The sequence below is a fragment of the Coturnix japonica genome, chromosome 5 (genome assembly GCF_054131305.1).
Source record: "Coturnix japonica strain WE chromosome 5, WE-NBRP24, whole genome shotgun sequence".
Lineage (NCBI taxonomy): Eukaryota > Metazoa > Chordata > Aves > Galliformes > Phasianidae > Coturnix > Coturnix japonica.
Genome location: NC_140667.1, coordinates 12,620,549 through 12,646,201, shown reverse-complemented (window position 1 = coordinate 12,646,201; position 25,653 = coordinate 12,620,549). Strand labels below are relative to the sequence as shown.

Below are 25,653 nucleotides of genomic sequence, written 5' to 3'. Positions count from 1 at the left end.
CAGAAAACTTTCAAAATATTGGATTCCCTCTAGAAACCTTTGCATTTTCCCAGCATCGTAATTAACAAGTGTAGGAAAAATTAAAACTCTTTCTTCTTTCTTCTTTCTTTTTCTTTTTACTTTTTTTTTTTTTTTTTAATTTTAATTTTTATTTAATAATGCAAAGTGCAGTATCTTGTCTGGTCCTTGTGGAAAAAAACATTTATTTGAGCTGGATTAGAAGTACGAATGACAGTTCAGGTCAGCCACAGCCTTATCAAAATCAATTCCCATCTCAGGGGGACAGGGATGTGTGTGCATACCTGCCACTGTAGAATCTGTAAATAATTGAGTTTTGATCCATGGCATCACGGCACAAGAAGAAAGATTGGGTCCTGAGGGAGCTGACAGAGGTTCAAGCCCCAGATCTGCCACTTAGACACTTTTTCCCAAAGCTGTTTAGGCATGTAATTACTTTTCAGGCTCTGCGCCTGGTCTGCGTCTCTCTGATTCTCTGCCTCCTTTTATCTGTCAGCCTTTTACAGGGACAAGAGCACTCCTCTACCTCCCAGGCGTGTAATGAAGATGAATTCATTACAGCTGTAACACTTTAATGAGCGCTATGAAGATACAGGCTATCCTTACAAGTCCTAAATGAGGGAACTCCCTCTCAGGCTGGAGTGTCTGAATGCATGGTCCAGACCTGTGTCAGCAAGGCATTAATCCACCTCTGTCAGCTATGCTGGAAGGGTTTTAACCAGAAAAAGAGCCTGGCTTTCCTGTAAAAGCCAAACTGGTAGCACTAAGTGGATTTTGTTTCCTCAGATATAGAAATAGCTCTGGAGTAGGACACGTTTACAGGACCTTGGGCATCTCTTGTGATCTCCAGGAGCCTTTGTGGTCCCTGAGCACTCTGTGTCCCATCTTCTGCTCCCTCATGGATGCAGCAGGTAGTTCAGGTTATCTAAAGTAAGCCCTGTGCTTAAGAAAGCAGGATCCATCCCTGATGTCTCTTAGGAAGATGTTCAACACCTTTAGGACCAAGGTTGCCCAACTCAGTCATTTGCAATCTGGACTGTTTAATGCCTGGGAAAAATCATGAATATTCCCACTGCCTGAGGGCAGATCAGTTACATATTTTTGTGGTCACAGAGGACTGCTGACAGTTTTACCCCGTTATTTTTCTCAAGTGACTTTTGTTTTGTTTTGCTTTTTTACAGCAAATCACATAAAGAAGTTGTATCTCTGTATAATCTCCTAGAGCTGGGGACCCTCGGTCCCAGAGAAGCATCTAAAAGGGTTGCACTGAGTGGGCTAGAGGAAGAGGGATCTGGCATAGGCAGAATACCCATTTGCAATCTTCACAGAAGGCATCTTCCCAGTGTTGAAATAAATCCTCCTCATTTCATATTACTGGAACCAAGCAGAAATAGTGGGAATTGCTGGGAGAGAAAGCATGTAGTGAAGGCAAGACTCCTGTTGTGCTACTATTTTAAAAGAAAAAAAAAAAAAGAGACCTCCCAACTACTGTTCCATGCATAATTTCACAATTAGTAATAGGCCGGCAAAGAAAGGTTTAGATCAGCTCATCCACAAACAAGGGATCATTTTCCATCTCAGAGTTCATATTTTACACAAGCACGGGTTGCAGCTCGCCTGTACTAATGGGCCCCAGGCTGTATTTTGCCTGCAGGCAGGATGGCAGACCAGGGTCTAGGAAGTAGAAGGATACAAGAGCCAAACTCAGGGTGCTAGACCAGAAATATAGTTTTTATTCTTAATATTATGTCAGCAGCAGCACAATTCCAAAATGAAAAATAATTCTGTTTCATGTTTCTTTATGCAGAGAGACAGAAAGACAGATCCATCCACAGCAGCAGCAGTGACAACAGCAGAGACCGCTCAGCAAGGCGCTGGGATGCACTGGGATGCACTGGGAGGGTATGTTAGGGCTGGCTAAGAGGAAAGCTTTTGTCCTATCTTCCACCCCTGCCTGCCCAGACCATGCTTAGTGTACTATCACATCAGCTTTCTCCTCGTCACCTTTCATAGAGTGCACAGCCACATTGGATGAAGTCTAGGGGAATGGCACAAAGGCTCCCATAGAATCAAAGAGTCGTTAAGGTTGGAAAGACTTCTAAGATCATCTAGTCCAACCAGCAACCCCCTTCCATGCCCACTAACCACATCTTCACGGTACTTGAACACCTCCAGGGACGGGACCTTCCTGGGCACCTTGTTGCAATGCCTTGCCACCCTTTCTGAGAAGAAATGTTTCCTAATGCCCAACCTGAACCTCCCTTGGTGCTAATTGAAGCCATTTCCTCTCATCCCATCTCTGTTACTTGGGAGAAGAGGCTGATGCCCCGCTTGCCACAGCCTCCTTTCAGGCCACTGTAGAGAACCATAAGGTCTCCTCTGAGCCTCCTCTTCTCCAGGCTAAACAATCCCAGTTCCCTTATAAGACCTGTAATGACCCCTAGCCCAAACCAAAGGACATGAGCTCATGCTTTGCTCTGAGAAGCCACATCATTATACACATTTGTTCCACTGACAGAAAGAAAGAATTTTATTATAGCATATTTTGGTGGAGAGTGTGACTGGGGCCCACATTGGTGCTCACCAAAGTCCTTCCTTTGGAGCAACACTCCTCTGTGCTTCCATTATGCTTACAGAGCAACTCTCTAAATCCAACCAGCCTCATGCACTGAATGTAAGGGATACCTTAAGATGAAACTGAAAGCTTGGGAAAATTCTGACTAGACTCAGGAAAAGCTTAAAAGTGGAAATAGTGGAGGGCTACAGGAAATCCCAACAATACCAGAGATTACAGCCTAGGCTGCTAGTGCCTCTCCTGGTGTCGCTTCAGCCCACAGGAAGCTGATGGGTGATACAAGCCAAATGTTCCCTGATATGGGAGAGCAAGGATCGAGACTCAAGGATACACCATCTCTTCTAGGGGACTGTTATGGGAAGCAGTAACAATAATCTGAGTTGGCTGAGACAAGGCAATGCCAGGATATCAAGTGCTCCAGTGTTAAAATTGTGCTTTTAAAAGAGTCTATCAAGTGACTTAAAATAAGCTGTCTTTAGAAAAGGAATACCATCTAGTGGCCCAAGAAGGCAATAAGGAGATGCAATGGCAATTAGAGAAGCAGATGAGCTTAGAAAAAGAGAGAGAAACTGCAAAAGATAAGGGATTAATGTATATAGTACAGTGAACCACTCTGGAGCAAGGGAGGGCTCAAAAGGGACCTGATCATAGTGAACGTGAAGCTATAATTAGATGCTTGCAAAAGCAGATTGGGACGTAAAGATTAAAAATAACTGCTGGATCTGCAGGAAGTGATGGAGAGAACTGGACTAGGAACCATCTGAGGAATATGATTTCAGGGATGATGCAAACGAATGGGGAAAGAAAGAATTTGAGAACAGAGGTATATCCCACAGCTGAAAATGACTGCCATCCTGGGACAGGCAGGTACAGCAGAACAAACTGCAGCAGCAGACGGGCAAGACAAGGAAGTGTCAACATTAATGGGTATGCTGGGGAATGTGGGGAGCTTTTAAAGAACTGACAAAAAATTACTTGTATATCTGCAGGACCATGTGTTCACCATCCAATCTCAGCAGAGCACTGTTGTCTCCACTCCTCCGGCAGCCACACTGCAGAGTCATGCTCCTTGGACAGGAGATAAATTAGGAGAACAAGTGGCACAAATGCACTCCATGATTCACATGTGGCAAGATGAAAGAGAAGGACTGATGTATGGAGCTGCTTTCACACTAAGAGACAAGCAGTATCTACTTGCATCCCACAGGGCCAAGCACCTGCCTTGCTGCACACGCTTTTCAGAAAGTGTTTGAATGATGGTCTCTGGAGGACACAGAAAAGATATTATGTAGAAGATATTCTGGGGACCACAGCTACAGAAGAGTTACAAGGAAGAGGCATCTGAGTTTTAAAATTAACAGAGCAAGAGGGATTTAAAGTCAGTTCGAATACAGCACATTTAATGCAGTCCCAGGTTAACCGATGGAGAACTGGAACTGAAGAAACAAGATAGATGTTAGGAAACGTAAACTTTCTGTGAAATAAAGACTCCCATTACTCAGACTGAACACTGGAGAGTGCTGGGAGGATTGGATTTCTTGTGGCACCATCTCTGTAGCTTTGCTAGTACTGTCAAAGCATTATGACAGTTACAGAAGAAACAGGAATGGAGCTGAAGCAAGGAGTGCAATGACAATTTACCTATAGCAAAAGAAGCTGCTCAAAAAGCAACTGCAATAGAACACACAGTTGAAGGGAAGTCAGTGATAGTAAGAATTTCAGCATGATCTCATTCTGTGGGAGCAGTACTGTTACAGAAAAGTAGTGGAGGAAAATGGATACCAATAGAATATGCATTCTCCCTTCTCCAGGGACCAGACCAAAATTTCCCTGACCATGAGCAAGCCAGGTCTGGTCTGGTCTGTGGTGGTCCTTGTAGCTTTCATCATTAATATTTTGGTTGCATCCTGATCTACACATACTCTACTCTTAAGCACAAAGAAAAGAAATGGGTTAAGATGTGGACATTCTTTGAAAGGAAACCAGCAATAAAACAAAGGTACTCTGTGCCCATAGGAGTGCTAAGCTTGTACAGAGAAGAAAAATAATTGAGAGTGGTGTTATTAGTGGAATGAGGGAACTAGAGAAAGGATGTTGGCAAGGAGCAAAAGCTCAGGCTGTCATAGGGAGCAGTAAAAGACATAAATCCAATATATCCTTACAGATAGCTACCTTGTTGATACTAGAGTAAAATACTGGTTGTCTTATAGTGAGAAGGGTGATGGTAAGCAGATAATGGGACACCCACAAAGAAAACTGGATGTTTATTTTACATGCTTAGAGAGAGAGTGGGAATAAAATATATGTGAAGGAAGCTAAAGCACGTAAGAAGGCTGAACCCAATGCTAAGAAACAATTTAATGAGCAAGTATACAAATGGACTCCGAATTTATTTACAGCAGCCCCAGCCAGGAACCAGCTAAAAGAAAAGAATGGATGGATAATGTGCCTTGGTGAATGAGGTCAAATCATCTCAGACTGTTACAAACAAACAAACAAATAAATAAATAAATAAAAGGGGGAAAGAGAGAGAGAAAGAGAAAGGTACTATAAAATAAAAAATGCAATAAATTTATATTTGGCCCCATATGAAGCCAAGAAAAATGACATGAGGTTTGCAGTTTACTCAAAGGTCAGTGAGGCACTGGCACAGCTGCCCAGAGAGGCTGTGGATGCCCCCTCCTTGGAGGGGTTCAAGGCCAGGCTGGAAGGGGCCCTGGGCAGCCTGATCTAGTATTTGGCAACCCTGCCCATGGCAGGAGATTGGAACTGGGTGGTCTTTAAGGTCCCTTCCAACCCAAGATATTCTGTGATAATATGACACAAAAGTGAACATAAGAAAACTGTCAGCACTGCTGCATTGGCTAAACCAGGGATACTGGCAGATACTGCAAACAGACAATGCACTTAAACTGTCACAGACAAAAGAAAGAGGTCTGTATCTGACACCACAAACATCTTTTCAGTGTAGGTTGGGGCTTTTCCCACTAGAAGGAATACAGCCACTGTAACTGTAAATATGCTGTTGAAGGAGATTGTCCACAGATACGGAACAGCAGTTGAAATAGGATGAATGTAGGAGAGCTTTTTGTAAGTGAAGTAACTCAAGTCTTATGAGTAACTGGGAGATTAAACAGACTCAGCATCCACTACTACTTGCAATCCTCCAGACCAGCAGGGAAAAAAAAAAAAAAAAGAGTGTTAAAAATAGACTAAACTTAATTGTAGGGCAATATCCAAAATGATGGACTGAAAAATTACCTTTGATCTTAGTAGGTTTAAGAAGCAGTGCCAAATGAGGGACTGGTTTACAACAGTGTCATATTTTGTTTGGCTAGTGTGTTCCTTGGTGGCTCCACGTCTAAGACTAAAATATTGGGCAGGGTAAGGAAGAAATAAGGCTCAGAAGCAACATGAGAAGAATAGGGAAGCTGTGGAAAAAATAATAAAATTCATACATGGATTATGAAGTAGAGGGCAAAATAATATATCTGAAATTGGATAGAAAGGAATAAGTGCACAGCACCCAGCCTGCTCAGTGAGCCCAGCCCTGTCCCACTTCAGGAGTAAGGGACTGCCACTCACTCATGCTGACGTGTGTGGCTGCAGCAGATCTGTTTATGTGCTTGCATGCGAGCGGTGCTGGTTTATGCCTCAAGCTTTGCTTATTTTCTATTTTTGTCGGGCAACAGATTTTACTACAGCCCCACAAGCAAGCAGCAGCTGAGAGAGTCATGGTGCAGGATGCAAACTCCAAGGCAAAGCGGAGGAGTTGAGGTCTCCGGCAGTTTGGAAGAATTTTTAACTTGGCTCCTCACTCCATATTAACAGCTTTGTTCTTTTTATAAATCGCGTTAATTATAGACATTCAACAAGGCAGAAAATGACTGTGAAGTGCCTTGGAGAATCCAAGGCAACCTTTTTGGGCTTTGAGGCCAAAACAGTGGCCTCTTTTTTGTAGTGATTTAGCTAACCTGTGACCTAGCCTTCCTTAGCCTCGATTACCTTGCTGCAGCTACTTAATATGATAGTAATAACTTAAGATCCCAAATTAAAAATTGTTACAGCTCTTAAGGGAACCTTGAGAGTTGCAGCTCAAAGATCTGGATCCACCCAGATTGGGAAATCATAGCTGAAGCTTTGGAAAAATGTTCTAAAATTACAACAGCTGAATGAAGTAGGTAGTTTTGTTCATTTACGGGACAATTCTCCAAGGAGGACCAATTGGAGGAGAAGCAGCCAGGCCTAGTGCTGAACTGCTGGTTTCTGTAATGCTCTTTTGAGCAAAGTGAGGAGGAATTTAGAAGGGGGTCAAATAAGGGAGGAGAAGAAGCAGAAAGGATGCTTGAAGCTAATGGGAGACTAACGGTGTGTTGTCAGCAGCTAGCCATTTACAATTGGAGAGAACTGAGGGTTAAATATACTTAAACATTAATCTGAAATGGGAAATATATATTGGGTTATTATTGTAAGGTTATTATGACTGAGCAACAGTAGAAGTGACGCTGAAGGGCTGTGGCATCTGTAAGTATTGGAGGCTATCTGCTCAATAGCAGAAATTAACTGTTAGGCCTTATGTTTCCTTCAGGAATAAGTGATAAAAATCCTTATGCAGAAAATAAGGAAGGTAGAAGTCTATACAGAAATGTTACTATTGATGATTGATGACTACCCATATTTCCCCAACCAGCTGTCCCCCTGACTGTTGTGCTGCCTCTGCGCATCCCAAGCCCAGCTCTGATACTGCCCAGCTGCATAACCTTGGGCCATACTTCTGAGCAAACTGCTCAGTCGTGAGACAGCTGGTAAGAAGATAAGGGCTGGAACAGGGGGAGGAAAACTGAGAGCTTTGAGCCAGAGCAAGTGATTTGTATCAACAGTGAAAGCTAGATGAAACTGGACTTGCGCATCTTAATTGTGTGCTACTTTCCTCAGAAGTGAACAGGAATAGTATTAGTTATGCATCTGAACTACAACAGGTGACAGTGATATTAGGCTATGCAAAACAAGGTGATACTGTGTTTGTGCAGTACTGGAGGACTGAAAGCATGTGAAATTATGCCACGGGACTTGAGTGCCGGAACTGATAAACTTAAGCACCAAGGCTGCCCAAGGCCACCAGCACACATGAGCATCAGCAGCTGTGGTTGCTATCTGCTGTGAGCAGCAGTAGCTGAGTTACTGAGTACCAACAGCACAGCTGATTGTGATGTGTCCCTCCCTTGATGAACTCCCATTAGGGAAACTGCAACACAGGTGGGGCTAGGAAGGTGAGAAGTGGGAGCCATTAGGAGACAATTGAAGCTGTAGATGATAAAAGGGGCTGCCACAGCATTGGCAGATTTTGAAGGAGGATTTGGAGGTTTTTCCTTTGAGTTTGGGATTCGTTTATGGTGGTTGAGATGGGGAGAATGCAGGTAGGTTGGATGCTCCTCTGTACTAGGCAGATACTGCTGGTTTAGGTCAATATATAATTTCAAGGATATTGTAGTGCTTTTTGTGTCCTTGTGAGGCTGTGAGCTCAGGGGGTCATGCACAAGAAGCTGAGGGGAAGGTGGGAGCTGAAATCTTAAATCTCATGATCTTGATTCCAGCAGAAGTGTTCCTGAACAGCTCTGCATTTTTTTAAGTGCAAAAAGCTGTAACAGGTAGGAGCTGTATCCAGGGGCCTAGTCCACAACTCTTGACTTCAACTTTGTAGCCTGACCTCTATCTTTAGACTGTGTTAAACCTCTCCCAGCAGTCAAAGGCAAAGCCACTTAAGATGCCACAGGACTTGGGTTTGTCTCTCTGCCTTCCTCTGAGCTGGCCCTACATTCCAATGTGGGAAACTGTTGGGGTAGCAGGGGGACAGGTAGCAGTGCAAATGTTTGGAGACAACAGGTAAAAGTTACAGGCTAGGAACGGGGGGGGGCAGAGGGGAATGGAAGAGCACAGTTCTCTTATTAACTGATCACATTGAGCGCGTTAATCAGTGTATGAAGCTCATCCCTTACACTCTCCAGGGAGTGGCAGATGGTCTGGGGGCTGTCCAGGAGCTCGATGCTGTGGGTGTACGGCTCGTATTTCACTGAGAAGGGCCGCTTGATATGTGCTGCATAGTTCCTGTAAGGAAAGGGTACATGATCTTGGTACAAGAAACAGGTCTTGAGCCCAGCTCCTACCCTCCTCCTCCCCATCACCATTCACCCAGATCACAACAAGCGAATGCCTCTCTCAGACGGAATATCCAACTTAACACAAAAGATTTGTTTTCTCATCTTCCCATCTTCACAGGGCTGTAGAAGTGACTGAGGTCACTCCATTCAGTGAGGACACTGAGTTTGACAGCAAGTTTCTTGGGGCTGAAAACATGGGCTTGCACCAAACTGGAGAGTGTCACCCAATGGCTATCTCCAGGCACTTTCTACTTACATTGCTTTTTTTTTTTTTTTTTTCAAAAATACCAAGAAGGTTTAGACACTAATTGCAGGGAAAACCTCTGACATTGTAGTATTTGATTCCTAAATCCTTTCTGCCATTCACTTGTTTGCTAATCTCTGCTTGGGGAGGAGCTGGCTAGCTTCAGGCCATGTTAGGATAGGATTGAGAGGCAGCAGGTCAGACCTGTGCACAGGGATGGGAATAGCATCACCAGCATGTTCTGAGCAATGCTGCACCATTTCATACCCAGGGCTGACTGGATACTGAACCTGAGTGATGACCCTGACTACTCCTGGCACATCTCAAGAGCAAGTCTTTGTCACCAGATGTACATGGCCAAGTGCTCAAGAAGGTCATGGTGAACACAGCAGGAGGGTTTCTCATATTCAGCTCCAAGGCTTACATCTGTACACTTGACAAGGTAGGCTTGTGGGTTTTTCTTTTTTTTGACTCTCAGTACTGAGTTGGGAAGCTGCGTTTGTGTATTTATGGCTAAAATCTCAGACTGAAAAGACCTGTGATGATGAACGAAGAAATAAGCACTGGGGCAGGCGTGCTCGTTGCTAAGGCTTCACCCTTCTGCTCCTGAATTGCTTAGCTTAGGGTGCCCTCTTGTGGCTATAGTAGGTCTGCACGGAATGGGAAATGCATCGCTTTTAATGTTCCCGGCGCTGATTCAGTGTGCTGTTGGAAGTCTGATTACCAGGATTTGAGGGGAAAAACATCACTGGCTTCAGAGAAGACCAGGGGTCACATAGCCGAAGCTGCAAGCTGCTGGAGGGTTTTGTGTTTTTTTGGTAGTACCTATCACTGTCAAAATTTTCTATTCTAAGTGAACAAGTAGTGTATCTTACCCCTTCTAAATGCAAGGAAATGGCCCGCAAGCTGAGTGTTTTTTTTATAAAGCAGACTGCATGTGATAGGAAGGTTTTCCTAGGTGTTTGCTTTTCAGCATCTGGACGCTGGGTTATGAGTGGTGCGAGTGAGTGCCATAAAAGCAGAAGTTGAAATATGACAAAACTTGCAATGTTATTTGTGTGAAATATCTCATCTGTGGGATCTGCAAAGTCATGCATGCTGTGTGATGCTCTGTCTCAACATACTCCCTCTCTATGCCAAGACAAAATGATATACACAGAAGTTTCTTCTTGTAACTAAATGTAACAGGACTGAGACTTCTTCCTGTAAATTGCTCCAACTATGGCCAAGGTGTTATTCTGAACTGACATCTGTGCACAGAGCTACCCCTGCAGTCTCAATCTGTTTGCAGTTGTGTGTGATGTGGAAACCAAGTTTATACTAGTGAGATAATGCATGGGGTCTGTTAACTATGCTAGAGGAAGGAAAACTCCCTTTTTCAATGGATCCATGTTATGCACTTGTTTTTCCTTACATCCAAGTTACTGCTGATGGCTGGGATTTTTGCTGATTGAAAGACAGTTGTGTAAATTCCCCAGCTTCTACTCTGAAAGACAAACACTTTTTCTGCCTCCTAAATTCAGAGATCAAAAACATTTTTAGCAGCTCTTCACATATCTCCTAAATCCTTTATGTGATTGATTTATGTTATATAAATATATAATTGTGTACGAACACAACTGATGTGTTCCAGAGGAACACGTGCTGATGGGAGACTGTGTGTATTGGCTGGTGCCTGACCTGGCTTTTCTGTGGTGAGGAAGCTGTGATGAGTGGTCTAAGCCTCTGTCTTCTGGACTTCCTACCAGCTCTCTACAATGTTGCCCGGCCTCTCCTGGGAACTGGAGATGATCTTTATCTCCTTATGAGATTTGCCCCTTCCTTAACTCTTTCAGCCTTGTCTCAATGAGTGCTTCTCTCTCTGTTCCACTCCTTTCTATCCAAACCCTCCAGCCCACCTTTTCCTGGATGCTTTGTGTGCCAATCAGGCAGAAGCTGTAAAAAATTAAACAACTGTAGGAACTGATAAATTACTTTGCTCCATGTAAAAACTGTGTGAATATTTATTAAGACCTGAATTTTTGAGAGGTCTAACTGAATTCTTTCCAGTTCTCTTCTGAGACTATGTACTGGAAGCAACTATGGTGACTTGTTTTGAAATAATGTAGCTTTATGTTCCTCTGAGTGCCCAGTCCTACCTCAGCTTGTTTTTGGCATCGCTGAAGCTCTCAGACACAAAATACACAGGCTGGTAGTTCTGGTCCTGGTAGGGCTGAACGGCAGCAGCGTCAGGATCAAAGTCCCGTACCTCTGGTTCATCTGACAAGGAGTGCTATGGACACAGTGGGAAAAGTTTCAGTGTGAAATGAAAGAACCCAGAGAAATCATGCTAGAAATGGAGACTAGATCAGCAAAAGACATTGCAGCTGCTCAGAGGTAGATGGGTTTTGTAGTAAAGATTTGTGCTGGGACTTACTATCAGCTCCCCGTATGAAGACAGGAGCCCTGCCCCATAGGCTTTGACTATCCCATTCTGTCTGCAGAGTCCAAACTCCACTGTAAACCAGTAAAGCTGTAAAAAGAAAAAAACAAATAGTGGACACAACTCCTCTTCATTTTTTTGTCCATGCATTGTGGTGAGGGTTTGGAGATACTTGAATGAATGTGTATGTGGTATGGCCATCAAATTGCACATAGGATAATCCTCTGCTTCCTTACCCTGCAGCTAGCCCTGCCAGAGCACAGTGTTAAAATAAACCACTGCCCCTGGCCGCTGAATGGTGCCATCACTGGGTGCCCTTGGAGCAGGTCAGTCACCTTGCTGAGGTAGAGCCAGAGGAAGTGAATGTAATTTAATCCTGTTCCAAAGAATCCTAGCAATGCTGTTAGAAATATGATGCTCGTTGATACTCTGGTGCCTCTGAAAATTGGGTTAACGTGCAAGTGAGCTCTGCTGTTCATCTGATCTCTGTTCTGCACAGTCATCTGGGACAGCTTATTTGGGGAACCTAGAACTGCAATTGCAGGGGTACCAGGCTGCACCTCTAGCACTACAGACATTCTACTGGAGGACCTGGGGTCCCTCTCGTGCTGACAGAAAAACTTACTGTTGCCAGTTTCTCAATTTCTTCATCAGTTGCTCCCAGAGATGCAAGCCCAATGTCCTGGGAATACAAGAGTAACGTCAGGATAGATTTGCATTGAGATCCATTGAAGCATGGTAGGGGCTTGGTCAATTATTCAGTTCTCACACTGTACAGGCATCTAGCTAGTATTTCTGAAAATTCATAGTGCATGTTTCTTGTGGATAGTGAGAGACTAAAGGAAATGTCAAGGTGTTTCTTAGGGAATTTCTGTCTGTCTCATAACCTGTTCTGTAGCTGGTGTCAGGGAGTTCACATTAGCCAGTGTTTCTGTTGGAACAATTTGTTTGAAATGACTTTTTTGCACATCTTTTCCTGGTCTCTTCCTCCCATTTCCCCTGCCTGGTGACTCCTGCTGCAGCCATTGTCCAGCTGCCCCACCTGTACTTCCAGGCTGGTACTCCCATATTGGCACTCCTGAGGTCTCCCTTCCTTCATCACCCCCAAACCATTCATGACCACCTTTTCCTTAAATCTACTTTTTTTCTTGATGACTACCAAAGGACAATTAGTGAGGCCTTTCCACACAGATTGCTCTTTTTTATTGCCTGGAAGCAACAGATATAGTCTACCTCAGCTGCCAAGCCTTTTCTGTTGCTTAGTTGCACTCAGATTAAAAGGCTGCCAAGTATTCTTCAGTTTATAGCCTAAAAGAAGGGTGTAAGATTGGTAAGAAGAGACAAGGCCAAAAGTGAACAGACATCATACAAGGTTGGAGCTGGGACAGTCATGTCACATGCTGAAGGAATAAGTACCAAACCCAAATGTGCTTATATATTGCAAAATCTGTCCCTAAGCAGATGTCTTCACCACAAGAAAGTGTTGCATGTGTTATTGCTATAGCAGTTGATTTTTGAGTCGTCCTGTAGAAACCCCTTTTAGCAAAGCAATGTTCAACTGCTGGTGTGGTATAATGAAAACCCAAGAAAAGGGAGGAGAGTCCTTGCCAGGACTGTGACAATCAAGGCTATTTGGGTTCTCACCTACTCCCTTACGCTCTTGGGGAGAAGCAGCAGAAAACTACCTTACCTGGGAGAACTGGGCAAATGTCTTGTCAGCCAGCATTGGGACATGGCCCAGCAGCTCATGACAGCAGTCCCTGCCATTGCCCAGGGGAAGGAGGAAAACGCAGTCAGCAGCAGATAGCTTGGCCATTAAAGGAAAAGCCAAATGTTCTTTGCCGGCCACCAGGGCTAGCAGTACTCACGGCTCAGGGGAGTGCATGGGTGAAGATGCATGGCGGATATACTGTGTGCACTGGAACACACGGAAGGCCAGGCTGGCAAGGAAGTCACGTGCAGACAACAGGCCAGCCACAGGCCGCAGCTGGAATCCAGTCCTTTCTGAAACAGAGCACAAAGCTTTGTGAGAGGGGGCAGTTCACAGACTGTGTTGCTGTCCTACGGTTTCAGCACCAAAAGAAAAATGTTCAGTGGTGGAGGATAAACAGCTGCTTTACTGCTAAAGCTAATGTTCCTGCTTCTACTAAGAAGCTCATTAGTTGTTCAGTGAGACTGATGATGGTCCTTGACTTTCAGTTGTACTAACCCTGCTTTGTTGTGGGTTCAACCACCTCTCCTTCTCCATATTTAGATTTCCCCATTGCAGCTGCCACCACTATGCTGGAGCCCTGGCAGCCCCAGTTCCCCTGGGCTTTTCTCTGCTCCATCTGGAGCTTGTACTCACCTTTCAGGAAGCGGGAGACCTCCTCCAGCTGGGGGATGTTGTTCTCATTGTAGCCACAGAATTTCTCCAGCAGATTAAAAGCTTCTAGGTACTCCTTGCAGGCATGGGTTGGATACAGGCTTTTCAGAGTACTGTACACCTCCTTCCTTCAGGATAAGAGGTGACAGTCAATGACTTGGCCATTTGTTCCTCTGGATACATGCTACCAGGTTCTCGTGCTTCTAGATTTTAGTCTGTGTTTTCTGCAAGGACTAAGTCTACCTTTTTTTTTTGCATGTCCATAGAGATACACAAATGTACATATGTATATGTTCAGAGGAGCATGCAGCATCAGTCACATCTGCACTGACCTTCAAGGTCAGAAGATGGTACTAAAGGCATTAACTGGAATTAAAATATTGTCTTTAGGTCAGTTCCTGGAGCTGTACTATAAAGGTAGTCAATGTAAACTAAATGTAACCTTGTTTAGGAGCTGGAGTTCTCAGTAGTACCCCCTAACAGATATAACTTCCTCTACGGGGAATCTCTCTTGGAAGAATCTCTTAGGGTTTGTTGTTGTTGTTTTGTTGTTGTGGTGGTTTTTTCTGTGTGTGTGAATCACTACAACAATCTAGGTATTGATTCCCAGCTTCTAGTGCTGAAGCCATGAGTTACGGATTATATCAGCACTCACCAGGTAGCAGTCTCCTCTGCTGTGTACTCCACATGAGGGATTGGGTCCCCACTGCAAGGCAAATGCACTGTTACTGACAGCATAAGAACACAAGCCAAGCTCCTCTCTCTGTTGAGAAGGAAGCCCTTTGTTAAAGCTCTGTATGATCAAACTTCTTTAAAACAAACAAGGTGGCAGGAAAGACAAAGTTTTAATCCTAGGTTATTTGCACAGGTGCAGTAGTGGAGACACTGGAAGTTACATATAAGCAAAGGATGAGCAGAAGCTTAGCAGGCTTAGTATTTCTAGTCAAAATGGTTTTCACTGGAAAAAAAATGGGAAGTATTTGGGGGAGGAAATTAATTTCATGTGCCTGAGCTGCTGATTATTAGAATGAATCAGTGGCTGGGAAATAAAAGTAGATAATAAAGACAACTAAACACATTTGAACTGCAGAAGAAAAAAAAAAAAGTATTGTCTGTGAGACTAAGGACAGCAAGAAAAAACATTCTTATAATAAGAGGAAACTGAAGAAGGCTGGTGCTTTTGCTTTTTCTGCATCATAATTACATTTTCTAAATCTTCCTGTTCTGTATTTTTAAATGAATGATTACATATTACAGTGATAAAGCATAGTTCCTGTTCTGTTAAGAGCCTGAAGGGATGTTATACAGCAGCCTATAAATGCTAACCTGAGAGACAAGAGAAGGCATCTTAAGTGGGTTCATCATCTTAGTATTTATACTCAGTCCCTTGGGTCTTTGTTGCTGTCACAGTGATTTCCTATGCATTTAATATTGGTACAAGACAAAAAACTATCACTGTATATATTCCAAAGTTTGAGTGTGCGTCAAACATGTAATTTAACAGAGCAGTCAGCAAGCCATGGTTGGATCACATTAAGTGTGCAGATAGCTGAAAGTGATCCAGGTAATTTCCATAGCCTGCTTTCAGCACAGCTCACTAAAGTAATCAACATTTAAGTGTTGCTTAAAGAGGCACTGTGGTGGAAGACAATGTTACTGAATAGGATCTAGGAAGTGTTTTACTAACCCAACTGAACTCAGGTGCTCTGATCGATGTAGTGAAGAGACTTAGCGCTATCACTACTTACATCAGGATGAGAGTATTAAGTAGGAGTACAAGCAGTAGTCTTAATTCTATATAAGATAATTAGGAGACCATCACTGAAATCTAGTTATCAGAAAGAGTTAGGAGTCTATAACTACCATAATAGGGTGGGAAAAGTGATAGAACTCTATCAAAGATGTGTATGATCCACTGGGCATAAGCAAAATCTACTGATGTTCTGTTTTGAAATTAAACATACTTTTCAGTCAGTACAATGTACAACTGGAGTAAGTTTTCCAGATATATGATAATTTTTTCAGTGTATAAAACTTTGAAGTTGAGACTAAATGTCATTCTAAAAGAGTTGCAACAGTTCATGGTTAAGTTAGAGATCTGGTGGAATTATACCCAGCATTTGTTACATGGGGAATTTATTCTGGCTGTATCAATATATGAATAAATGACCAGAGATGTTTTTAGGTTAGGAAGTAATTGGAATGGAAGAAGTGCACAAAGGGAGGTGACAAGGCTGAATGGGATAAAACACAAAAGAGGTGTCATGCAAGCAGCATTAATTACTTCACAGTAGGCTGTTTTGACATGGTATTAATCCTGCATGAATGTGAGGGAAGATACTTACTGCTTATAGTGAAAAGCAATTTCTGCTATTGATTTCCTCCTCTGGCGATATACCTGATCAGAGTAGCCCTAGGATGAAAAATAGGAACATAAGCACAATGTGTTTAGTTATTAAATTTCTAACCTGACAAAGTTCACTGCTGTCTGGAGCAACTGGTGGTTCCAGTACAATTCCCTGACCATCTGCATGAGTAGTTGTTCTCTAGCTCCTTATTTCTGAGAGCTGGCTCAGGACTCAAATGCAGATATGTACCCATATACTCACCGGGTGATCTAAGTCCAAGTCGGGGTCAAACTTGGTGACCAAATGATGGCATTTGTCCAATTCACATATTTTTCTGGGAAACCAGTGAACTGTGGGGAGAGGAGAAGCTATGAAAGCAAAAGATGGATGTGAGACTGCAGAGAACTGTGCAAGGAGGTGACCCTGAAGCAGTCTTCTCTTTTGGTCACATTCAGCATCCAGTATTGCTTCCCCTTTTGTGTGAATATTGAAGTCTTTGCCCCAGTTTCTGTCTCAACCACACCACACGCACACACACACACACACACACACACACACACACAAATCTAATAATTTATAATTTTCTTACATTTGTCTTCCTTGGTGGTCCTCACATCTTCTGCTACCCTTTTGATGGAGCTAATGAAAGTATTGAGGTCAGAGCTGTGCACCTCACAGCGCACAAAATATTCCAGTTCAGCAGTCCCTTCACGGGGCTTTCGGCTGAGTCTTGTCTCTAAGTGGTGGATTTTAGCTTCAAATGTCTTGTAGAGCATGGGAAAGAAGAACAAAAGCATTAAACAAGTCTGTAACGCTTGAAACAACTACTGGTACTTTCCAAAGATGTACAGGTGCTTGCGGGGAGGTCCCTGTTGCTGTGTTTAAAAATTATTTTGACTGAGGTAAACTTGCTTATCCGTTATCCAGGTTTTGTTTCTGAGAGGGGAAGTTTCAAGGGTGGAAAGCAACTTCCTATGGTCTTCCTTTTCCTTTAATTAATTGAATGTTTGGAGACGAGCTGCACGAGAGCCGGCGGGTGGTGCTGGCCGTGGTGCTGAACGTGCGGGACCGCCTTCGCCGGGCGCGTAGGTCCACTTGCCTGCCATTACAAGTGTTTGATATCCGTAGGAAAACAGAGGTTTAACTCACTCAGTGTACGTGCATTCACAGATGAATACACACACACCTGAGTATAAAATCTGGATTGACAGTTTATTTGTTTGTTTACAGCTAAAAGAAATCTGCAGATAGTTTACTTTGTTTTTAAGCCAGTCATTGACAGACAAAACAAGTAGGTGGGTTGAGTAGCTATTTGTCTGAGGAAAAAGGGTTTCACCCCTATTTCATATGCTTATGATAGTCTTCCTGAGGGAGTCATTACAGAGGTTTAACAGCCACCTTATTGCTGCTTAATGTCATTTGAAGAGTCTAGCCTCATTCTTGTTGCTAGTGACTGATAGAAAAGCTCCTACAAGACTTGCATCCTATCATTTCTTTAATTTTTATTCTTTTTTCTGTCTTTCTTGTTTTGTGGGGGGTTCTTGAGGAGTAGAGGAAGAGGTTTAAGAGGAATGTTTGTTCTGTCTACACTCAGCAGGTTGCTAAATTCTGCGTAGACTCTACTAGTTATATGGGGCTCATCATTAGAACTAATTCACACAGAGGATAAGAACAAGACAGAGTCTACAGTCGCCCAAAAGGTCTTGTTAGAGTTTTGGATGCTTTCTTTATCTCTCTGAAAATCTGGAGTACAAGCACAAGTCTGTGGACAATGACACAATCTTTCCAATGTCTCTTAGATATCCTTGGCAGAAGAACATTATTTCTTTTGTTAATCAGAGGCAGATGAGAAGGAACAGATGTGATGCCACAGGTAAATTAAATTTAGGACAGTGTTTTTGAATGTACCTACCAACTTCAATATTACATTGTCCCCTCAACAGTCAATACCTTTGCATTAATCTGACAGCTGTGATTGCATTACCTATGCTTTGACTGCATGTAACACATACAGCAGAGTGAAACCAGCTTCCCTGCAGCCTGGTTTATGATGAGGCAAATGTCATTATGCCCGTCTGCTTTCATATCTTGTACCTGCACTGCCAGAGGGATCTGGGAAATGAATTTTTCTCTGTTGTGGCCTGACATGTTTGTCTTTTTATTATCTTTAAAGCTCTCTCTGTGACAAGATCGAAGAGCTTTTTATTTATTTATTTTTTTAACCAAAGCAGATCTTGATGCTGCAAGTAATTTGCTCTAGAAAGAAACAAATAATATGTGGATGTAAACTGCCCCTGTTTTTTCCTTGCTGTTTAAATTATAAACATAAAATGCACTGTAACACACAGTCTGCCAAGTACAAGAGCCCACACCTCCATGTTTTATACCTGCTAAAGGTATGTTTATGTCTGTTAGGTAGCAGTTTTGTGATGTAGAGTTGCTGATTATCTGGTTTACACCACACGGGGTTGAATTTTGTAGGGAAGAGGGTCTTAAGCGGTAATAGAGAATGTTAATATGTGAGCAAGCAAGTTAGTATGTGACAGTGAAGTCACATACTAACTTCTAGTTACAAGTCTGTAGAAAACAGGTCAAGGGAAGTGATTCCTCCTTTCTGTGTGGGATAAAGTAGACTGCGTGTGGTGTGCTGTTTCCCATAGAAGAAAAATACTGATGTGCTGTAGCAAGTATAGTGGATGGCTGGCAAGATGAACTGGTGGCTGCAACATGTTATGTGAGAAAAGAAATAGGGAATTGGGTTTGTTCAGCCTTAAGAGGTGAGGGTGCAGGGGAAATTGCTTTAACCTAGTACCTGGTGGGACATTGCAAAGACAAAGCCAGGCTCATCTTAAAAGTGCACAGGGGTTGGATAAGAGGCAATGGGAACAAAGTGGAAGCAAAGACATTTTAAAAAACAAAACCAAACACTTTATACTTTACCATGGAGGCAGCAAAACACTACATGAGTGGTGAATCTCTACTTTACAAACATGCAGCAACTAGACCTGCTAGGAGCAGAAGGTTGGACTAGAAACTCCTGCAGGTCCCTTATAATCCATGTGACTGATTAATAGGAACAAATTGTCCTCTCCTCTCGCTGCTGAAGTTAACAAGATTAAACTACTATAGATAAAACATAGCACAGATCCTCAGTTAGCAAAACACTTTTGAATCCTTCCGGATGAGAATGTACCACATAAATGCAAGTTGTCATGTTTTGATTACTGTTTAAATAGTCAGTGCTTATCTCAAACTTTCAATTCATGGTACAGAGATCCTAGATAAAACAAGATTATATTGCTGGCTAGGGGACAAAAGTGCAATCAGATATGAGTTTCCGTCAGTTTTAATGCTATTTATAGGGTGCACCTCTGTGGAGGGACCAACACAACCTTTAACACTCAATTCTTAGATTATCAAAGCCTTGACCCAGTAGTTGATTAGTAGTGTGGAAAGGGAATTTGTTCTGTAGCCATGGCAGGACTCATGGTATGTTTTGAATGTTTGATCAGAGCCCAGTGCACACAGTGCTGAGCAGTAGAGGGTGCTGTCAGAGTATGCTACAAATAATATGGGTGTGAATTGTGGGTGTGAAATTGTGTGGCTGACTTCAGCAGTTAAGCAAAATTGAGCCCAGAGTGTTATAAAAGCACATTCCTAGTGTGGGCATGTTAGGGCATGATTAGAGTATGGCTGCGGGGAGATCGTGCAGACAGTTAACGCTTAACTTGCAGTAGTCAGACATAATCTGAATCTTCCTTGGTAGATTCAAGTGATACTTCTCTTCAAGCTGCCATGAGAAACATAGTCTTCCTTGAGTCCAATGAAACAGGTTAGAGACTCACCTCAAATACCTTAAGTGCTCGCGAGAGTGGAGAGGTCTTGACACCCTTGAGCATGAAGAATAGGTTCAGCATGGCTCTCCCATCCTTCTCCTCAAAAACAATTGTCTCTGTGGACTCTGCAGCATCAGTGGCTGCAGCTGCAGCCTCTCGTTCCTTCCTGGCATCTTCAATGAGGCTTTGGCGTCTACCAATGAACCGTGGAGACTGAAGGCAGAATAGAAATAAGTAATAATTCTTATGGAGCTGTGAGGGGGATCAGAGGCAACCCTGGTTGATGCATGAGGTGTGATTGGGGAAGGTGTGTGATCAGAGGAAGACTGGAAAGGCTGGGCTGACTTGCTCAGCTTTGCAAAGGAAGATCCGGTGTTGAGAACTAAGGCTTTAGAATTGAACTTTCAGAAATATGACAGTTTGGGAAAAAGCAGAATATGCATTATAGTATGACTGAAATGGTCTTTTCTCTCACACCTTCCCTAGCAATATATATATGTATATATTCTTCAAAAACTGAAAATCAAAAATAATCTTATACAGTTTTAGGGAGTCTTGTAATCTGAAGGGGACAAGTGCTAGATAAACCCAAAATCATTTAAGAAAAAAACATGCTATGAGGTGCAACTGGAGCCAGCAGCTGTGTCCTGGTCAGGAAGTATGAACTGTTTACAGGTGTATTAGGACAGTAGCCCATCTGCTCCCAGGACCTGATGCAATCTAAGCACACCACATGTCCTCGCGTTCTCTTCACAGCCCTATGCCTATTATGTCCTCAGCCACACTGAAAGAGTAAAAACATCCCACAGGTATTTTCTTCTGATTTAAGTGGATGCTTTACCACTGATTTATAATTAGAGCCACATCCATGCATACCTGAAAAGTCCTCCCACTGCTCTGGCAGTTGATTTTGTCCCAGCTAAGCCCTACAGTTACTTGGAATTACAGTTAAACTGCTGCACCTCTGTGCCTGGAGCCACGTTAAGTGGCTTATTTATATTTACAGGGAGCTATGTACCATTTCCTTCACTGCTGCTGCTTTCATTATACTAATAGCTTATATGCCAACTTATTTGTTTCTGGTCTTTCTGCAGTAAACCTTCTGCTTTAAAGCAGTTTGGTTGGTTCCAATTTTCTGCGTTCAGCACTCAAACTAGATGACAGAGCCTTAGAACTTGCTAAAAGGAACCAGAGGCAGCACTGAAAGTCTTATGCTTATTCAGCATCCATTCAGGGATGGATTGGCTGTATATTTTTATCCTCTGATTCTAATGAAAGCATTTGGTAAATAGATGCCAAACAAGCAATGTCTTCCCTACCCTGTGTAACTTTGGAGAATATTTCCTTTTGAAAAGCATCCTGCTCAACTACTAAGCCTATCTTCCCCTTTATTTTTGAAGCCTGCTGTGATGTTTCCTCTGAGAACCCTCTTGGATGCTTTAGCAGCACAGAGCTTCCCTCTGGCATTTGAAATGCAGCCTGAAAAACACCATACTTCTAGATACCAGACCAAGTGCTTCTTCCTTGTCCTATATATATATATATATATTTAATAATGAAACTCCTCTGAATTGATATTTGCTGATCCTCAGCTACTTTATTACTAGCTACTAAAAAATACCTTCTAACAAATAAGCACGTATTGCCGTTTGTCTAATTTGGTGGTATTTGCTCCCAAAGAGAGAAGCCCTCTGCTAAATACACAGGTCTTAACTTTTAAGAACTTGTGAGCTCATGTTTGGCTTTAGGCCTGTATTTTATATTGCTAATATGTTTAAAGCTAAGCTAGTGTTTGCTTTCAGGTGCCTGCAATAAGCCAGGCAAACAGACTTGGGCCAGCCACAGGGTCTGTGCTTTTCAGCAGTATGAAGTGTTTCAGCTAAAGAAGTTTTATCATGTTATGCCCGGAGGTGCAAAAGTGCAATAGGGATTTTCTTCTGGAATAGAGAGAGCAAAAGGAGGGGAGTCAGACTGCCATAAATCAAGTTAAATTTCCTCTGGAAGGAGTTGTGATGGTATAACCATGCTGTTAACAGGCAGGAACGGGGGATTTGGTCCATGTCTGCGGGCTCAGGGAGATCTCTTAGATCCACACATGTAGATCCACACATGTAGTGGGGAAGTTCATTAAATAAAAAGGGTGAGGCTGTTTTTTGTTAAGGAGAACGTCAGGAAGGGTCCGCCTGTTTGCTGCATGGTTGCTTGGTTTTTCCTCTCAGCATCATCTCTCCTGTTTCTTGCATTTATGCTCTCTGGGGCACTGCCTCCTTTTTATGGAAATTAGGCACCATTTTTTATATAAACTAACTAAAACAATCTCTTGTGATAAACCACTTCTGTTCTTTGGAAGGCAGTCTTATGTGGGATTTCTGACTTTCCCCATGGACTAACTCCCTCGGTGCCTATCCAGCTCAAGTGAGAAGTTTAATTTTGCAGAACACTTATTTACCTCCCTGGGGTCTGAGTCTGACTTGGTCATTCACCTTGCGCAAAGGATTAATTTTTATTTCTTTGACATTGCTGCAGCTATGTGTGCCTAGCTGTTAAAAACGTGATGCTTTGAATTTAAGCATTTAGGCTCATTATTTGTAACAATCTCAGGCAATCCTTCCTGCTGTTTGGCTTCCAGCTGCCATCTCCTGATTAAACACTCTGTAACTAAAAATCCCTGTTACAGATACAAGATATCTTGGGAAAAAAAAAAAACAAAAAACAAAAAAACAAAACCAGAAACAAAACCAAAAACAAACAAACAAAAAGAACAAACATGAGCAGAAAATCTAAATAAACAACCTGAAGGATTTTCCACAGGCTTTATCTCTGACAGGCACAGCTGGTGTGTGAAACACCTTCTGGTGTGGGTGAGTCTTGAGGTTGCCAAGCTCAAAGGGGACACCTCCAACCTGTTGTTGTAGTGGTAGGGACTGGGTGGCCTTAGAACACCAGGAGGGCTGGGGTTGAGTGCTGCCACACAAATGCAGAGTCATGCCTCTCACTTAGTGTGAGCCAGCAAAATAAACCATGGGATTGTGGAAATCTCCCATGTGAGGTAGGAGAGTTATTTTTCATTTATTTTTGCTTCACTGTGGATTTTTATTCCAAGAAGGGATGCAGAGGTAGTCTGAAGTATTATATCTGCTCTTCCAGGCTGCCACACTCTGGCCAGCATGTCCAGTGGACCCAGATTCCTGCAGCCCTTTCACCCAAGGATATACTGCCCATCAAACACAGCACATCAGCCCCACCTGTCCAACCACCAAACCCTCACCCCTTTGCCAGACAAGTCAGCATCTCAAGTGCTAATCTGACAAAGCAACCTGAAAAATCCTGTGCAGGAGGAAAGACTTCCCTGACTTTCATTTACTAGTGAAAGTGAGCTTACCTCTTTGTTTGTTAATTCCTTTTCTTGCTTTCTGGCATGCTATACGCTCCAGAACACCTTTTGTGCCTCCACCATGTTTCCTCTTACTAAGTATCCCGAGAGTGTCCCCTCCCTGTGCCATCAGGGGGCTTCCAGAGACTAGCCACCTCCATGACCCTCAGAGCTGTCTCATGCCTGTGGTCTCATGCCTTTTCCTGGCTCTCCTGACATTTGGGTTTTTGCTCCATCCCTACAGCCTACCCAATGGATTTACTAGAATTTGCTTTCTAAAGGCACCTGACATCCCAGTAGGAAGTTGCTTTTCCCTTATATCTGCAACTGTATGGTGTGCAGAAGTATTCCTCAAGGTAAAAACAGGGTTCTAAATAATGATGAGGGGATGGGAGCAAAAACGTGGGAAAGATGTACAGAGACAGCAGCAGCAAACTGAGTGAATTGCCTGACCCTTGTATGTTGACTGAAATGAAATGCATACTTTTCCATTATGCTATAACAGATGAAATCTCTGCAGCTTAACGTCTAGCAGTGAAGAATAGCATTAAGCTTTTCAAATTGCATTAAGTGCTGGGGGTGCCTTGTTACTCCTGCCCTAAGTCTACGGGTTACTTTTGGCTGCAGGGAGGTAAGGGTGTATTTGTTTTACCTTCCCCCCCTCCCCTTAATTGTTTGCATTTCACACATATCAGTATGTAGAGATGAATGTGGGGGTCATTTTCTTCCCCTGGCCTGGAGCCAGGGCTGGGGAGCTCCCCTAGAAATAGTGTTGGCCCCTCTATTCCTGTCTGCCACTGCCTATCACTGGAGGAGAGGATGCGTTTTTCAGGGGAGAGGGAAAAAGTGGGGTAGAGTTGTCTTACCATGATGGCTTCAGCTTGCTTGGAGTCCAGCTCCGACACCGCCCTGCGGAAGCCTTTAGCGGCAGAGGTGGAGATGTTGGGGGTTGGCATCTTCACTCTTCCACGAGCTCTGCTCTCTGCTTTTCAGCTCCTTGCCAGCTTTTTATAGGGTGAGGCTGACGTCAAAGATTCTTTCAAAGCTTCTCCCCTCCTGCTGCAACCCCCCCAACACCACCTCCCTCTTTTCCCCCCTCAGGCTGAGAGGAGGAGGGGACGTGAAGGAGAGAAGCATTTCTGTCCCATTAAATCTAATCGCCACAAAGATTGCAGACACCCTGCCTTCTCAGACCTGCCGCTCTCCCCACTTGTTTGCGTGTGCCCAAAAGATTTCTTCCCTGTCTTTTCGCTCCTCTGTTTTCATCTTTATATAATTCATTCTCTCACTCTTTTTCAATCCAGTACGTTCTCTTTCCTGGCTTGGGTGTTGAATGACAGGATTTTGATCCGTTTAAGGACAAAACAAACAGAAGGGAAAGATTTAGCCTTTTATTTCCCCCTTGTTTGCTATGTCACCGAGGCAGTAAAGAAGGAGGAAAGAAGCACCAATTCCCCCAGCCTAGGCTACAGGATTGGTTGCTGTTTTTGTGCATGCATATCCAGAGTTGGATTGGCCATGGTGTGCTGAGAGCAGACCAGCAGGATTAGGCCCCTTGTATCCTCAGAGGAGAAAAAGGCTGTGGAGAAAACCATGTGGGGGGGGGAAAGCCCACCTCTGCATCCTGTTATCCAAGGGCTTCGCTAATCTTCCTGCAATGCCTCAGAAGCCAAATGCCCAAGGAGATTTGGTCTGTGGCAGCATGTGGCAGAGCAGGACCCAAATCAGAGATGTCCTGAAGCATTCAGGCTTGGCCTTCTCTTCCTGTGGGGCTCAAGGGGTGCCTCACATTGCACTGGGGGGAAAGAAGGGGTAGGTTGGATATTAGGAAAAATCTCAGAAACAGTAGTGATGCACTGGAACAGGCTGCCCAGAGAGGTGGTAGAGTCACCATCCCTTGAAGTGTTCAAGAACCATGGAGTGATGGCACTGAGGGACATGGTTTAGAGTGGTTACAGGTATAGGCTGATGATTGGACTCAATGACCATAGTGGTTTATTCAACCATTCTGATTCTATGATTCTTTGACTGGCAGCAACTCTCCAGCATCAAGCTTTCCAAGGCTGGGAGAACTTCCCTGGGTTTTTGTATAGGAAAGAAAGGCAGGCTTGGGAGGGAGGAAGGTTATAATAATCATATTTGACTGTCAAATAAACTTCTAATTCTGACTGTACTCTTCTGTATTATGCTACCCTTTAAAACAGCAAGAAGAATACTGGACTTCAGCACTTTTGGTCTGAGGTTTTCAGTTCAATCTCAGGAAGAAGAAAAGTTTTCTTCATTCTGTTTTCTTAAAATCAGAAAGAACAACCAT

At 43.3% G+C, this 25,653-nt stretch overlaps 1 protein-coding gene across 1 annotated transcript; it reads right to left on the bottom strand.

Moving 5' to 3' along the window:
* Positions 1–1,728: 1,728 nt before the first annotated feature.
* On the bottom strand, positions 1,729–24,613 carry TH (tyrosine hydroxylase). The gene is made up of 13 exons (XM_015863897.3): positions 24,206–24,613; positions 19,976–20,179; positions 16,720–16,894; positions 16,392–16,480; positions 16,128–16,195; positions 14,438–14,488; positions 13,765–13,910; positions 13,286–13,421; positions 13,108–13,177; positions 12,043–12,099; positions 11,412–11,507; positions 11,134–11,267; positions 1,729–8,698 (listed from the first exon to the last, which is right to left on the bottom strand). The coding sequence occupies exons 1-13, from the start codon at positions 24,293–24,295 to the stop codon at positions 8,539–8,541; spliced, it is 1,476 nt and encodes a 491-aa protein (XP_015719383.2). The 5' UTR covers positions 24,296–24,613; the 3' UTR covers positions 1,729–8,538.
* Between the last annotated feature and the right edge of the window lie 1,040 nt (positions 24,614–25,653).